This window comes from Oncorhynchus keta, chromosome 25, assembly GCF_023373465.1.
Source record: "Oncorhynchus keta strain PuntledgeMale-10-30-2019 chromosome 25, Oket_V2, whole genome shotgun sequence".
NCBI lineage: Eukaryota > Metazoa > Chordata > Actinopteri > Salmoniformes > Salmonidae > Oncorhynchus > Oncorhynchus keta.
This window is the reverse complement of record NC_068445.1, coordinates 36,567,574-36,586,097: the sequence shown is the minus strand read 5'-3', so window position 1 is coordinate 36,586,097 and position 18,524 is coordinate 36,567,574. Positions and strand designations below refer to the sequence as shown.

At 39.2% G+C, this 18,524-nt stretch overlaps 1 protein-coding gene across 1 annotated transcript in view; it reads left to right on the top strand.

Annotated features, from left to right (window-relative positions):
- Positions 1 to 18,524, top strand: part of LOC118357968 (nitric oxide synthase, brain-like) — a 184,878-nt gene that overhangs the window by 139,317 nt on the left and 27,037 nt on the right. The window contains exons 11-14 of the mRNA XM_052479218.1: positions 35 to 136; positions 1,105 to 1,299; positions 6,378 to 6,463; positions 16,036 to 16,180. Coding sequence (XP_052335178.1) covers positions 35 to 136; positions 1,105 to 1,299; positions 6,378 to 6,463; positions 16,036 to 16,180 — 528 coding nt within the window. The remainder of the gene's footprint in view (positions 1 to 34; positions 137 to 1,104; positions 1,300 to 6,377; positions 6,464 to 16,035; positions 16,181 to 18,524) is intronic.

The following is an 18,524-nucleotide window of genomic DNA, read 5'->3' as shown; positions in this document are numbered from 1 at the left end:
TGTTATTAAAGCATGGTATGTTACTGTCCAATAGGAAGTGGCCAATCTGATGGCCCTGGACACCAGGAAGACTTCTTCTCTATGGAAGGACAAGGCACTGGTGGAGATCAACATAGCAGTCCTCTACAGTTTCCAGGTGTGGGTTTATCTGCTGGCCACGTAAATATCTAAAGGTTACTGGGGTGCTGGAATTGATTATTTACAGGGCTTGCATTTCATACACTATATATACAAAAGTATGTGGACACGTCTTCAAATTGGTGGGTTTGGCTATTTCAGCCACACCCATTGCTGACAGGTGTATGAAATCGAGCACACAGCCATGCAATCTCCATAGACAAACATTGGCAGTGGAATGGCCTTATTGAAGAGCTCAGTGACACCGTCATAGGATGCCACCTTTCCACAAGTCAGTTTGTCAAATTTCTGCCCTGCTAGAGCTGCCCCGGTCAAATGTAAGTGCTGTAACGCTACAGTATACAATGCCATTATAGATAATTATGCGCTTCCAACTTTGTGGCATCAGCTTGGAGAAGGCCCTTTCCTGTTTCAGCATGACAAAGCAAGATCCATACAGACATTATTTGTTGAGATCAGTGTGGAAGAACTTGACTGGCCTGAGTTCTGACCTCAACTCCATAGAACACCTTTGGGATTAATTGGAATGCCAACTGCGAGCCAGGCTTAATTGCCCAACAACAGTGCCCAACCTCACTAATGCTCTTGTGTCTGAATGCAAGCAAGTCCCTGCAGCAATGTTCCAACATCTAGTTGAAAGCCTTCCCAGAAGAGTGGAGGCTGTTATGGGAGCAAACGGGTGGGGGGGGTACAACTCCATACTAATGCCCATGATTTTGATACTATATTGAATGATTTTCTTGGATGGTCCTTGCTGTAGACAAACTAGTATTAGGCTTTATATATGAAACATGTATTTTTATGAAGTCAGAAATATGTTTAAATTATTTGTAATTATGGGTGCTTGAGAGTGATTTAATGTATACCTTGATAAACTAAATATAATCCTGAAATAACTAAGGTAAATGAACTGAATGAATGATCTGAATTCCCCTTCATGATTTGCTTCCTGTTATCTGTTCTCAGTCATCTAAGGTAACTATAGTGGATCACCACTCTGCCACAGAGTCCTTTATGAAGCACATGGAGAATGAGATCAGGGTGCGGGGGGGCTGCCCGGGGGACTGGGTCTGGATTGTACCCCCCATGTCTGGAAGCATCACCCCCGTGTTCCACCAGGAGATGCTCAACTATCGCCTCACGCCATCTTTCGAATACCAGGTAAATCAAATCAAATCAAAGTTTATTGGTCACGTAAACAGATTTGCAGTCGTTATAGCAGGTGCAGTTAAATGCTTCTGTTACTAGCTCCAACAGGGCAGTAGAATGTGTTGTGTTACTAGCTCCAACAGGGCAGTAGAATGTGTTGTGTTACTAGCTCCAACAGGGCAGTAGAATGTGTTGTGTTACTAGCTCCAACAGGGCAGTAGAATGCGTTGTGTTACTAGCTCCAACAGGGCAGTAGAATGTGTTGTGTTACTAGCTCCAACAGGGCAGTAGAATGTCTTGTGTTACTAGCTCCAACAGGGCAGTAGAATGTCTTGTGTTACTAGCTCCAACAGGGCAGTAGAGTGTCTTGTGTTACTAGCTCCAACAGGGCAGTAGAATGTGTTGTGTTACTAGCTCCAACAGGGCAGTAGAATGTCTTGTGTTACTAGCTCCAACAGGGCAGTAGAGTGTCTTGTGTTACTAGCTCCAACAGGGCAGTAGAATGTGTTGTGTTACTAGCTCCAACAGGGCAGTAGAATGCGTTGTGTTACTAGCTCCAACAGGGCAGTAGAATGTGTTGTGTTACTAGCTCCAACAGGGCAGTAGAATGCGTTGTGTTACTAGCTCCAACAGGGCAGTAGAATGTGTTGTGTTACTAGCTCCAACAGGGCAGTAGAATGTGTTGTGTTACTAGCTCCAACAGGGCAGTAGAATGTGTTGTGTTACTAGCTCCAACAGGGCAGTAGAATGCGTTGTGTTACTAGCTCCAACAGGGCAGTAGAGTGTCTTGTGTTACTAGCTCCAACAGGGCAGTAGAATGTGTTGTGTTACTAGCTCCAACAGGGCAGTAGAATGCGTTGTGTTACTAGCTCCAACAGGGCAGTAGAATGTGTTGTGTTACTAGCTCCAACAGGGCAGTAGAATGCGTTGTGTTACTAGCTCCAACAGGGCAGTAGAATGTGTTGTGTTACTAGCTCCAACAGGGCAGTAGAATGTGTTGTGTTACTAGCTCCAACAGGGCAGTAGAATGTGTTGTGTTACTAGCTCCAACAGGGCAGTAGAATGCGTTGTGTTACTAGCTCCAACAGGGCAGTAGAATGTGTTGTGTTACTAGTTCCAACAGGGCAGTAGAATGTGTTGTGTTACTAGTTCCAACAGGGCAGTAGAATGCGTTGTGTTACTAGCTCCAACAGGGCAGTAGAATGCGTTGTGTTACTAGTTCCAACAGGGCAGTAGAATGTGTTGTGTTACTAGCTCCAACAGGGCAGTAGAATGCGTTGTGTTACTAGTTCCAACAGGGCAGTAGAATGTGTTGTGTTACTAGCTCCAACAGGGCAGTAGAATGCGTTGTGTTACTAGCTCCAACAGGGCAGTAGAATGTGTTGTGTTACTAGTTCCAACAGGGCAGTAGAATGTGTTGTGTTACTAGTTCCAACAGGGCAGTAGAATGCGTTGTGTTACTAGCTCCAACAGGGCAGTAGAATGTGTTGTGTTACTAGTTCCAACAGGGCAGTAGAATGCGTTGTGTTACTAGCTCCAACAGGGCAGTAGAATGTGTTGTGTTACTAGCTCCAACAGGGCAGTAGAATGCGTTGTGTTACTAGCTCCAACAGGGCAGTAGAATGTGTTGTGTTACTAGTTCCAACAGGGCAGTAGAATGTGTTGTGTTACTAGCTCCAACAGGGCAGTAGAATGCGTTGTGTTACTAGCTCCAACAGGGCAGTAGAATGCGTTGTGTTACTAGCTCCAACAGGGCAGTAGAATGCGTTGTGTTACTAGCTCCAACAGGGCAGTAGAATGTGTTGTGTTACTAGTTCCAACAGGGCAGTAGAATGCGTTGTGTTACTAGCTCCAACAGGGCAGTAGAATGCGTTGTGTTACTAGCTCCAACAGGGCAGTAGAATGTCTTGTGTTACTAGCTCCAACAGGGCAGTAGAATGTCTTGTGTTACTTTCTCCAACAGGGCAGTAGAGTGTCTTGTGTTACTAGCTCCAACAGGGCAGTAGAATGCGTTGTGTTACTAGCTCCAACAGGGCAGTAGAATGTCTTGTGTTACTAGTTCCAACAGGGCAGTAGAATGTCTTGTGTTACTAGCTCCAACAGGGCAGTAGAATGTCTTGTGTTACTAGCTCCAACAGGGCAGTAGAATGTGTTGTGTTACTTTCTCCAACAGGGCAGTAGAGTGTCTTGTGTTACTAGCTCCAACAGGGCAGTAGAATGCGTTGTGTTACTAGCTCCAACAGGGCAGTAGAATGTCTTGTGTTACTAGCTCCAACAGGGCAGTAGAATGTGTTGTGTTACTTTCTCCAACAGGGCAGTAGAGTGTCTTGTGTTACTAGCTCCAACAGGGCAGTAGAATGCGTTGTGTTACTAGCTCCAACAGGGCAGTAGAATGTCTTGTGTTACTAGCTCCAACAGGGCAGTAGAGTGTCTTGTGTTACTAGCTCCAACAGGGCAGTAGAATGCGTTGTGTTACTAGCTCCAACAGGGCAGTAGAATGTCTTGTGTTACTAGCTCCAACAGGGCAGTAGAATGTCTTGTGTTACTAGCTCCAACAGGGCAGTAGAATGTGTTGTGTTACTAGCTCCAACAGGGCAGTAGAATGTCTTGTGTTACTAGCTCCAACAGGGCAGTAGAATGTCTTGTGTTACTAGCTCCAGCAGGGCAGTAGAATGTCTTGTGTTACTAGCTCCAGCAGGGCAGTAGAATGTCTTGTGTTACTCGTTCCAACAGGGCAGTAGAATGTCTTGTGTTACTAGCTCCAACAGGGCAGTAGAGTGTCTTGTGTTACTAGCTCCAACAGAGCAGTAGAATGCGTTGTGTTACTAGCTCCAACAGGGCAGTAGAGTGTCTTGTGTTACTAGCTCCAACAGGGCAGTAGAATGTCTTGTGTTACTAGCTCCAGCAGGGCAGTAGAATGTCTTGTGTTACTAGCTCCAGCAGGGCAGTAGAATGTCTTGTGTTACTAGCTCCAACAGGGCAGTAGAATGTCTTGTGTTACTAGCTCCAACAGGGCAGTAGAGTGTCTTGTGTTACTAGCTCCAACAGGGCAGTAGAATGCGTTGTGTTACTAGCTCCAACAGGGCAGTAGAATGCGTTGTGTTACTAGCTCCAACAGGGCAGTAGAATGTGTTGTGTTACTAGCTCCAACAGGGCAGTAGAATGTCTTGTGTTACTAGCTCCAACAGGGCAGTAGAATGTCTTGTGTTACTAGCTCCAGCAGGGCAGTAGAATGTCTTGTGTTACTAGCTCCAGCAGGGCAGTAGAATGTCTTGTGTTACTAGTTCTAACAGGGCAGTAGAATGTCTTGTGTTACTAGTTCCAACAGGGCAGTAGAATGTCTTGTGTTACTAGTTCCAACACGGCAGTAGAATGTCTTGTGTTACTAGTTCCAACACGGCAGTAGAATTTCTTACCAATACAATACAAATACATAAATAATCAAAAATCTAAACAAGAAATCAAAATATGACAGAACAAATCCAATTAACAGGGGTATACAGTATATATTAGGGTGAGCATGTGTCAGAATCTAGAATTTAAATATGTGGTGTGTATAGTGTGTTATTTGGAAATAAAAATGGAATGTATATTAGGAATGAGCTATTTTAGTTAACCTTTATTTAACTAGGCAAGTCAGTTAAGAACAAATTCTTATTTACAATGACTGCCTAGGAACAGTGGGTTAATTGCCTTGTTCAGGGGCAGAACAACAACTTTTTACCTTGTCAGCTCAGGGATTCGATCTAGCAACCTTTCGGTTGGCCCAATGCTCTAACCACTAGGCTTCCTGCAGCCCCATGTGGAGAATACAGCTATGTGGAGAATACAGTATATACATACACAGTGAGTAAACAACAGTATAGAAACAGTATATGAGGTGACCAGCCTTCAAAGACTATATACATGGGGCATTAGTCTCAAGGTGCAGGGTAAGTACCGGGCATGTAGCCAGCTCGTGATGTCTGTTCAACGGTCTGATGGCCTGGAGATGGAAATTGTTTATCAGTCTCTCTGTCCCAGCTTTGATGTACCTGTACAGACCGTTTTTTTTACGTTGAGGGAGAGGTTATTTTCCTGGCACCACTCTGCCAGGGCTCTAACCTCCTCCCTATTGGCTGTCTCGTCGTTGTTAATAATCAGGCCTATCACTGTCGTGTCGTCAACAAACGTGATGGTTGAGTTGGAGTCATGCGTAGCCTCGCAGTCATGGGTGAACAGGGACTACAGTAGAGGGCTGAGCGCACAACCCTGGAGGAGCCCCGTATTCAAGATCAGCATATTGGACGTGTTGCCTACCCTCACCCACCTGGGGTCGGCCTGGCAGGAAGTCTAGAAACCAGTTGTACAGGGAGTTCAGGCCCTGAAGGTCATATGGTCCTTGACCATTCTCTCAATGCATTTCATGATTACAGAGGTTTCTGTTACCTTATCTTGCTTGGGTACAGAGACAATGGTGGACTTCTTCAACCAAGTGGGGATAACAGACTACGATAGGGAGAGGTTGAATATGTCCGGAAACACTACAGCCAACTGGTCTGCGCATGCTCTTGGTATGCCTTCTTGGACAGCAGCCTTGCGAGGGTTAACCAGTTTGAAAGTACTACTCATGCTGGCTACAGAGATATGGAGCCCAGAGTTCATGTGAGTGGCGGGGGACCACGACAACGGCTCTGTGTGGTTTTCCTCAAAGCGGGCGAAAAAGGTGTTTATTTTGTCTGGGAGTGAGTGTCTTGCGACGTAGCTGGTTTTCCCTTTATAATCTGTGATTGTCTGCTATCTGTGTCTCGTGTCTGAGCCGTTGAATATTGACTCCACTTTGTCCTTGTAATGTCTTTTTGCCTCTTTGATTGACTTGTGTTCCCAGTCACCCTACCTGGGTTAAATGCGGTGGTTCGGGGAAAAAGGAGAGTTTGTGTCGTCAAAGTCAAATTCTTTAAAATACTTTAGTTGTGCTTTATTTAAATTGCCCTGTAAAATTAAGTGAAAACATAAGTGTGTACAGTATGTATCTCCTTTAAATGTACAGTAACATCATCCACTGAGTTGTATGTTGAGCCTAATGTGACGAGCTTCTCTCACCCCTATAGGCTGACCCATGGAATCACCACGTGTGGAAAGTCAACAATGGGACACCCACCAAGAAAAGAGCCATCGGCTTCAAGAAACTGGCCAAGTGAGTACAGAGATAGAGAGGTCCTTTCATTAGGCCTTAGGGCAACATTATGCTTCACCTAGATTGGGGTTAGAGTTCTCCATTGCAGTCCTGCTTGCTGTTTATGTATACTGAAGTACACACTTTAAGTGCACACTTGTTTCCTAATCCTCCATTTGGCACTGATAAAGAACTACTAGTAAATACAGCTTGTTAATGATATTATAGAACTACTACTAAATACAGCATGTTAATGATATTATAGATATACTACTAAATACAGCATGTTAATGATATTATAGAACTACTACTACAGCGTGTTAATGATATTATAGAACTACTACTAAATACAGCATGTTAATGATATTATAGAACTACTACTAAATACAGCATGTTAATGATATTATAGAACTACTAGTAAATACAGCATGTTAATGATATTATAGAACTACTACTAAATACAGCGTGTTAATGATATTATAGAACTACTACTAAATACAGCGTGTTAATGATATTATAGAACTACTACTAAATACAGCATGTTAATGATATTATAGAACTACTACTAAATACAGCATGTTAATGATATTATAGAACTACTACTAAATACAGCATGTTAATGATATTATAGAACTACTACTAAATACAGTGTGTTAATGATATTATAGAACTACTACTAAATACAGCATGTTAATGATATTATAGAACTACTACTAAATACAGAATGATATTATAGAACTACTACTAAATACAGCATGTTAATACTATATTATAGAACTACTACTAAATACAGCATGTTAATGATATTATAGAACTACTACTAAATACAGCATAAATATTATAGAACAGCATGTTAATGATATTATAGAACTACTACTAAATACAGCATGTTAATGATATTAATACTACTAAATACAGATATTATAGAACTACTACTAAATACAGCATGTTAATGATATTATAGAACTACTACTAAATACAGCATGTTAATGATATTATAGAACTACTACTAAATACAGCATGTTAATGATATTATAGAACTACTACTAAATACAGCATGTTAATGATATTATAGAACTACTACTAAATACAGCTACTACTAAATACAGTGTTAATGATATTATAGAACTACTACTAAATACAGCATGTTAATGATATTATAGAACTACTACTAAATACAGCATGTTAATGATATTATAGAACTACTACTAAATACAGCGTGTTAATGATATTATAGAACTACTACTAAATACAGCATGTTAATGTTAATGATATTATAGAACTACTACTAAATACAGCATGTTAATGATATTATAGAACTACTACTAAATACAGCATGTTAATGATATTATAGAACTACTACTAAATACAGCATGTTAATGATATTATAGAACTACTACTAAATATAATGAACTACTAGTAAAACAGCATGTTAATGATATTATAGAACTACTACTAAATACAGCATGTTAATGATATTATAGAACTACTAGTAAATACAGCATGTTAATGATATTATAGAACTACTACTAAATACAGCATGTTAATGATATTATAGAACTACTACTAAATACAGCGTGTTAATGATATTATAGAACTACTACTAAATACAGTGTGTTAATGATATTATAGAACTACTACTAAATACAGCGTGTTAATGATATTATAGAACTACTACTAAATACAGCATGTTAATGATATTATAGAACTACTACTAAATACAGCATGTTAATGATATTATAGAACTACTACTAAATACAGTGTGTTAATGATATTATAGAACTACTACTAAATACAGCCTGTTAATGATATTATAGAACTACTACTAAATACAGCATGTTAATGATATTATAGAACTACTACTAAATACAGCATGTTAATGATATTATAGAACTACTACTACAGTGTGTTAATGATATTATAGAACTACTACTAAATACAGTGTGTTAATGATATTATAGAACTACTACTAAATACAGCATGTTAATGATATTATAGAACTACTACTAAATACAGCGTGTTAATGATATTATAGAACTACTACTAAATACAGCATGTTAATGATATTATAGAACTACTACTAAATACAGCATGTTAATGATATTATAGAACTACTACTAAATACAGCATGTTAATGATATTATAGAACTACTACTAAATACAGCATGTTAATGATATTATAGAACTACTACTAAATACAGCATGTTAATGATATTATAGAACTACTACTAAATACAGTGTGTTAATGATATTATAGAACTACTACTAAATACAGCATGTTAATGATATTATAGAACTACTACTAAATACAGCGTGTTAATGATATTATAGAACTACTACTAAATACAGCATGTTAATGATATTATAGAACTACTACTAAATACAGCATGTTAATGATATTATAGAACTACTACTAAATACAGCATGTTAATGATATTATAGAACTACTACTAAATACAGCATGTTAATGATATTATAGAACTACTACTAAATACAGCTACTACTAAATACAGTGTTAATGATATTATAGAACTACTACTAAATACAGCATGTTAATGATATTATAGAACTACTACTAAATACAGCATGTTAATGATATTATAGAACTACTACTAAATACAGAACTACTACTAAATACAGCATGTTAATGATATTATAGAACTACTACTAAATACAGCGTGTTAATGATATTATAGAACTACTACTAAATACAGCATGTTAATGATATTATAGAACTACTACTAAATACAGCATGTTAATGATATTATAGAACTACTACTAAATACAGCGTGTTAATGATATTATAGAACTACTACTAAATACAGCGTGTTAATGATATTATAGAACTACTACTAAATACAGCATGTTAAAATGATATTATAGAACTACTACTAAATACAGCATGTTAATGATATTATAGAACTACTACTAAATACAGCATGTTAATGATATTATAGAACTACTACTAAATATTAGAACGTGTTAATGATATTATAGAACTACTACTAAATACAGCATGTTAATGATATTATAGAACTACTACTAAATACAGCATGTTAATGATATTATAGAACTACTACTAAATACAGCGTGTTAATGATATTATAGAACTACTACTAAATACAGCGTGTTAATGATATTATAGAACTACTACTAAATACAGCGTGTTAATGATATTATAGAACTACTACTAAATACAGCATGTTAATGATATTATAGAACTACTACTAAATACAGCTAAATATTATAGAACTACTACTAAATACAGCGTGTTAATGATATTATAGAACTACTACTAAATACAGCGTGTTAATGATATTACTAGAAATACAGCATACTACTAAAATACAGCATGTTAATGATATTATAGAACTACTACTAAATACAGCATGTTAATGATATTATAGAACTACTACTAAATACAGCTACTGTGTTAATGATATTATAGAACTACTACTAAATACAGCGTGTTAATGATATTACAGAACTACTAGTAAATACAGCATGTTAATGATATTATAGAACTACTACTAAATACAGCATGTTAATGATATTATAGAACTACTACTAAATACAGCGTGTTAATGATATTATAGAACTACTACTAAATACAGCATGTTAATGATATTATAGAACTACTACTAAATACAGCGTGTTAATGATGTAGAACTACTAAAATACAGCATGTTAATGATATTATAGAACTACTACTATACAGCGTGTTAATGATATTATAGAACTACTACTAAATACAGCATGTTAATGATATTATAGAACTACTACTAAATACAGCATGTTAATGATATTATAGAACTACTACTAAATACAGCATGTTAATGATATTATAGAACTACTACTAAATACAGCATGTTAATGATATTATAGAACTACTACTAAATACAGCATGTTAATGATATTATAGAACTACTACTAAATACAGTGTTAATGATATTATAGAACAGCATGTTAATGATATTATAGAACTACTACTAAATACAGCATGTTAATGATATTATAGAACTACTACTAAATACAGCATGTTAATGATATTATAGAACTACTACTAAATACAGCGTGTTAATGATATTATAGAACTACTACTAAATACAGCATGTTAATGATATTATAGAACTACTACTAAATACAGCATGTTAATGATATTATAGAACTACTACTAAATACAGCATGTTAATGATATTATAGAACTACTACTAAATACAGCATGTTAATGATATTATAGAACTACTACTAAATACAGCATAATGATATTATAGAACTACTACTAAATACAGCATGTTAATGATATTATAGAACTACTACAGCATAATGATATTATAGAACTAGCAATGATATTATAGAACTACTACTAAATACAGCATGTTAATGATATTATAGAACTACTACTAAATACAGCATGTTAATGATATTATAGAACTACTACTAAATACAGCATGTTAATGATATTATAGAACTACTACTAAATACAGCATGTTAATGATATTATAGAACTACTACTAAATACAGCGTGTTAATGATATTATAGAACTACTACTAAATACAGCATGTTAATGATATTATAGAACTACTACTAAATACAGCATGTTAATGATATTATAGAACTACTAGTAAATACAGCATGTTAATGATATTATAGAACTACTACTAAATACAGCATGTTAATGATATTATAGAACTACTACTAAATACAGCGTGTTAATGATATTATAGAACTACTACTAAATACAGCATGTTAATGATATTATAGAACTACTACTAAATACAGCGTGTTAATGATATTATAGAACTACTACTAAATACAGCATGTTAATGATATTATAGAACTACTACTAAATACAGCAATGTTAATACTACTAAATACAGATAATGATATATAGAACTACTACTAAATACAGCGTGTTAATGATATTATAGAACTACTACTAAATACAGCATGTTAATGATACTACTACTAAATACAGCATGTTAATGATATTATAGAACTACTACTAAATACAGCGTGTTAATGATATTATAGAACTATAGAACTACTACTAAATACAGCATGTTAATGATATTATAGAACTACTACTAAATACAGCATGTTAATGATATTATAGAACTACTACTAAATACAGCGTGTTAATGATATTATAGAACTACTACTAAATACAGCATGTTAATGATATTATAGAACTACTACTAAATACAGCGTGTTAATGATATTATAGAACTACTACTAAATACAGCGTGTTAATGATATTATAGAACTACTACTAAATACAGAATGATATTATAGAACTACTACTAAATACAGCGTGTTAATGATATTATAGAACTACTAGTAAAAACAGCATGTTAATGATATTATAGAACTACTACTAAATACAGCGTGTTAATGATATTATAGAACTACTAGTAAATACAGCATGTTAATGATATTATAGAACTACTAGTAAATACAGCATGTTAATGATATTATAGAACTACTACTAAATACAGCGTGTTAATGATATTATAGAACTACTACTAAATACAGCATGTTAATGATATTATAGAACTACTACTAAATACAGCATGTTAATGATATTATAGAACTACTACTAAATACAGCATGTTAATGATATTATAGAACTACTAGTAAATACAGCATGTTAATGATATTATAGAACTACTACTAAATACAGCGTGTTAATGATATTATAGAACTACTACTAAATACAGCGTGTTAATGATATTATAGAACTACTAGTAAATACAGCATGTTAATGATATTATAGAACTACTACTAAATACAGCGTGTTAATGATATTATAGAACTACTAGTAAATACAGCATGTTAATGATATTATAGAACTACTACTAAATACAGCGTGTTATTAATGATATTATAGAACTACTACTAAATACAGCGTGTTAATGATATTATAGAACTACTAGTAAAAACAGCATGTTAATGATATTATAGAACTACTACTAAATACAGCGTGTTAATGATATTATAGAACTACTAGTAAATACAGCATGTTAATGATATTATAGAACTACTACTACAGCATGTTAATGATATTATAGAACTACTAGTAAAAACAGCATGTTAATGATATTATAGAACTACTACTAAATACAGCATGTTAATGATATTATAGAACTACTACTAAATACAGCGTGTTAATGATATTATAGGGCGGCCTGCTGGTCGCGTCATGTCCATTTGTCCTCCGTTTGCTCCTCCTCTTCTTTGTTGTGTCTCCATGAATGAGATGAGAAGAGGTAGTGGTGCAGACAGGGAGGGAGCTCATCTACTCATGTCATCACGAAGATACGACAGGCTAGGTCATCATGAAGATACGACAGGCTAGGTCATCATGAGGATACGACAGGCTAGGTCATCATGAAGATACGACAGGCTAGGTCATCATGAGGATACGATAGGCTAGGTCATCACGAAGATACGACAGGCTAGGTCATGAGGCTAGGTCATCACGAGGATACGACTAGGTCATCACGAGGATCACAGGCTAGGTCATCACGAGGATACGATAGGCTAGGTCATCACGAGGATCATCTAGGTCATCACGAGGATACGACAGGCTAGGTCATCACGAGGATACGATAGGCTAGGTCATCACGAGGATACGATAGGTCATCACGAGGATACGATAGGCTATCATCACGAGGATACGACAGGCTAGGTCATCACGAGGATACGACTAGGTCATCACGGGTCATCTAGGTCATCACGAGGATACGATAGGCAGGCATCACGGGATCATCATGAGGATACGATAGGCTAGGTCATCACGAGGATACGATAGGCTAGGTCATCACGAGGATACGGCAGGCTATCATGAGGCTATCATCACAAGGATACGCAGGCTAGGTCATCACGAGGATACGACAGGCTAGGTCATCACGAGGATACGGCAGGCTAGGTCATCACGAGGATCATCATCATCACGAGGATACGACAGGCTAGGTCATCACGAGAATACGACAGGCTAGGTCATCACGAGGATGAGGATCATCACGAGGATACGAGGCTAGGTCATCACGAGGATGAGGCTAGGTCATCACGAGGATACGATAGGCAGGCATCACGGGATCATCATCACGAGGATACGATAGGCTAGGTCATCACGAAGTCATCATGAGGATACGATAGGCTAGGTCATCACGAGGATCATCATCACGAGGATACGACTAGGCATCACGGGATCATCATCACGAGGATACGACAGGCTAGGCATCACGAGGATCATCATCACGAGGATACGACAGGCTACTGGATACGGCAGGCTAGGTCATCACGAGGATACGATAGGCTAGGTCATCACGAGGATACGACAGGCTAGGTCATCACGAGGATACGACAGGCTAGGTCATCACGAGGATACGATAGGCTAGGTCATCACGAGGATACGACAGGCTAGGTCATCATGAGGATACGACAGGCTAGGTCATCACGAGGATACGATAGGCTAGGTCATCACGAGGATACGACAGGCTAGGTCATCATGATAGGCTAGGTCATCACGAGGATACGACAGGCTAGGTCATCACGAGGATACGATAGGCTAGGTCATCACGAGATACGACAGGCTAGGTCATCATACAATAGGCTAGGTCATCACGAGGATACGGCAGGCTAGGTCATCACGAGGATACGATAGGCTAGGTCATCACGGCTAGGTCATCACGAGGATACGACAGGCTAGGTCATCACGAGGATACGGCAGGCTAGGTCATCACGAGGATACGATAGGCTAGGTTATCACGAGGATACGAGGCTAGGTCATCATAGCCTAGGTCATCACGGATCATCACAAGGATACGGCAGGCTAGGTCATCACGAGGATACGATAGGCTAGGTCATCACGAGGATACGACAGGCTAGGTCATCACGAGGATACGACAGGCTAGGTCATCACGGCTAGGTCATCACGAGGATACGATAGGCTAGGTCATCACGAGGATACGATAGGCTAGGTCATCACATCACGAGGATACGACAGGCTAGGTCATCACGAGGATACGATAGGCTAGGTCATCACGAGGATCATCACAAGGATACGATAGGCTAGGTCATCACGAGGATACGAGAGGCTAGGTCATCACGAGGATACGATAGGCTAGGTCATCACGAGGATACGATAGGCTAGGTCATCACGAGGATACGACAGGCTAGGTCATCACGAGGATACGACAGGCTAGGTCATCACGAGGATACGGCAGGCTAGGTCATCACGAGGATACGATAGGCTAGGTCATCACGAGGATACGACAGGCTAGGTCATCACGAGGATACGATAGGCTAGGTCATCACGAGGATACGACAGGCTAGGTCATCACGAGGATACGACAGGCTAGGTCATCACGAGGATACGACAGGCTAGGTCATCACGAGGATACGACAGGCTAGGTCATCACGAGGATACGACAGGCTAGGTCATCACGAGGATACGGCAGGCTAGGTCATCACGAGGATACGATAGGCTAGGTCATCACGAGGATACGACAGGCTAGGTCATCACGAGGATACGATAGGCTAGGTCATCACGAGGATACGACAGGCTAGGTCATCACGAGGATACGACAGGCTAGGTCATCACGAGGATACGATAGGCTAGGTCATCACGAGGATACGACAGGCTAGGTCATCACGAGGATACGACAGGCTAGGTCATCACAAGGATAGGACAAGCTAGGTCATCATGATTACCATCTGCTGTTTAGGCATGACATGCAGCACTGTCTGGCTGTCTGTCTGCTCGAGCAAACCACCCGAGCGTGGAGGGTAAGCTAGTAAACTACAGTAGTTACTCTTTAGAGAGAGTGAAGGTGGAAGAGAGAAGGGGGAAGGGAAAGAAAGGTTGAAAGGGGTAAGGGGGAAAGAGGGAAGGGGTAAGGGGTAAAGGAGGGAAGGGGAAGAGAGACGGGGGAAGGGGGAAGGGGTAAGAGAAAGGGGTGAAGGGGAAGAGGGAAGGGGTGTGGGGAAGAGGGAAGGGGAAGGGGTGAGGGGAAGAGAGACGAGGGAAGGTGGATATGTAAGAGAAAGGGGTGAGGGGAAGAGGGAAGGGGTGAGGGCAAGAGGGAAGGGGTAGGAGGGAAGGGGAAGAAGACAGGTAAGAGAAAGGGGTGAAGGGGAAGAGGGAAGGGGGAAAGGGGGAAGGGGAAAAGGGAAAAGAGAGAAGAGGGAAGGAGGAAGGGGTAAAGGGTAAAGGGTAAAGGGGAAGGGGGAAGAGGTAAGAGGAAGGGGTGAGGGGGAAGAGAGAAGGGGGAAGAGGTAAGGGAAGGGGCAAAGGGGGAAGAGGGAAGGGGAAAGGGAAGAGGTGAGGGGGAAGAGAGAAGGGGGGAAGGTGGAAGGGGTAAAAGGTAATGGGTAAAGGGTTAAGGGTTCGTGGTGTTACAAGGTCTGCTGTGCCTTTGATCACTGGTGCCTGTGATTTATCCTTTTTTTGGTTACACTATATAAAAGCTTTCATGAATTAACCATTTTAAATGTTCATATATATATATATATATATATATATATAGACGTTTTATTATGTTATGAATTATACATATCCTCTCTATCTGTCTGTGTGTGTGTGCAGGGCTGTGAAGTTCTCAGCCAAGCTAATGGGCCAAGCCATGGCTAAGAGGGTCAAAGCTACTATACTATTTGCCACCGAGACTGGAAAATCTCAAGACTATGCAAGAACCCTGTGTGAGATCTTCAAGCATGCCTTTGATGCAAAGGTAACCTTTTTATAACTACCACACAAATTGAATATGAATTGATGTGCCATGTCTATTTTTGATGTTATCTTGATTGGAACATGAAAAAGCCGACTTCAAAAACATCCCCCTGAACCCTGTGTGAGATTTTCAAGCATTTCTTTGACGCAAAGGTAAACCACACAACTTGAATATGACTTCATGCGTCATGTCTTTTTTTGGATGTTATTGTGAACGGAAGACAATGCTTAAAAAAACAATCCCCCCTCACTGACAAAGCTGAGGCCCCGCAGATTTGAAAAAGCAAGCATACGGTTTCACACCAACATGGCGAGGTTACACGGAAATGTATATTTTGTCACATTCCGATTCCCTCTCATGCAGCAAAGTGCCATGGGCCACAGCGGAAGAATCAAGCCATCCAAGCGTTAAGCTGTAGTTTAAGATAAAATCTTTAAAAACCGCAGGCTGTGTAAATGTGTTTGTCAAAATAGAAAATATGCGGCTCTACTGCTCTCAATCATCTAGTGTCCCCCTCCAGGACATGACATCTTCTGTTTTTACTGCTTCCTTTTTAACGTAATCAATCAGACGAGAGGGACCATCTTTTTTGTAGACATGCAGATGCAGAGCAGATGGATAACAGGGTGTTTCCTCTCTTCCTCTTCTTCGCCTCTTGTCCATTCTCTCATTCTTTCTTTCTCTCAGCACAATGGCCCGTAGGAACTAAGGCTGCTGGAGTCAGAGATATCTGGGTGTTAATTGTATCGCAGCACATTATCAACTCGTTAAGACAAGGACGTAGTGTTCATTTGATACCTCACTGCTGCCCTATGGTTTCTAGATTCATGACCGCGTTTCTTCCTTATGGTCTTAGTCAGAGGAGGAAAAACATCCCCACAGCATGATACTTCCACCACCATGCTTCACAGTAGGGATGATGCCAGGTTTCCTCCAGATGTAACGCTTGGCATTCAGGGCTAAGAGTTCAACCTTGAACAGAGAACCTTGTTTCTAATGTTCTGAGAATCCTTTAGGGGCCTTTTGGCAAACTCCAAGCAGGCTTTCATGTGCTTTTACTGAGGAGTGACTTCCGTCTGGCCACTCTACCATAAAGGCCTGATTGGTGGAGTGCTGCAGAGATGGGAGAACCTTCCAGAAGGACAACCATCTCCAGAGAGGAACTCTGAACTCTGTCAAAGTGACTTCCATAACCAAGTCACTTCCATGACCAAGGCCCTTCTCCCCCGATTGCTCAGTCGGGCCGGGCGGTCAGTTCTAGAAAGAGTCTTGGTGGTTTCCAAACTTTTTCCATTTAAGAATGATGGAAGCCACTGTGTCCTTGGGGACCTTCAATGCTGCAGACATTTTTTGGTACCCTTCCCCAGATCTGTGCCTCAACACAATGCTGTCTCCGAACTCTACGGACAATTCCTTCAACCTCATGACTTGGTTTTTGCTCTGACATGCATGGGACCTTATATAGGCAGGTGTGTGCCTTTCCGAGTCATGTCCAATCAATTAAATTTACTACAGTTGGACTCCAATCAAGTTGTAGAAACGTCTCAACGATGATCATTGGAAACAGGATGCACCTGAGCTCAATTTCAAGTCTCATAGCAAAGTGTCTGAATACTGAGTACCAGTCCAAAGTTTGGACACACCTACTCATTCAAGGGTTTTTTCTTTATTTTTACTTTTTTTTCTGCATTGTAGAATAATAGTGAAGACATAACACATCATGTAGTAAGCCAAAAAGTGTTAAACAAATCAAAATCTTTTTCATATTTGAGATTCTTCAAAGTAGCCACCCTTTGTCTTGATGACTCCTTCAAGACTGTTAGAAAAGCATTTCACATGAAGCTGGTTGAGAGAATGCCAATAGTGTGCAAAGCTGTCATCAAGGCAAAGGGTGGCTACTTTGAAGAATCTCAAATATAACATATATTTGTTTAACACTTTTTTGGGTACTACATTATTCCATGTGTTATTTCATAGTTTTGATGAGCAGTATTAGTAAAAATAAAGAAGAACCCTTGAATGAGTAGGTGTGCCCAAACTTTTGGTTGATACTGGGGCGGCAGGGTAACCTAGTGGTCAGAGCGTTGGGCTAGTAACCGGAAGGTTGCAAGTTCAAATCCCTGAGCTGACAAGGTACAAATCTGTCATTCTGCCCCTGAACAGGCAGTTAACCCACTGTTCCTAGGCTGTCATTGAAAATAAGAATTAGTTCTTAAATGACTTGCCTGGTTAAATAAAGGTTAAAAAAAAGTAAATAAGATACTGTTTTCACTTTGTCATTATGAGGTATGGTGTAGATTGTTGAGGATTTTTATTTATTTAAAACATTTTAGAATAATGCTGT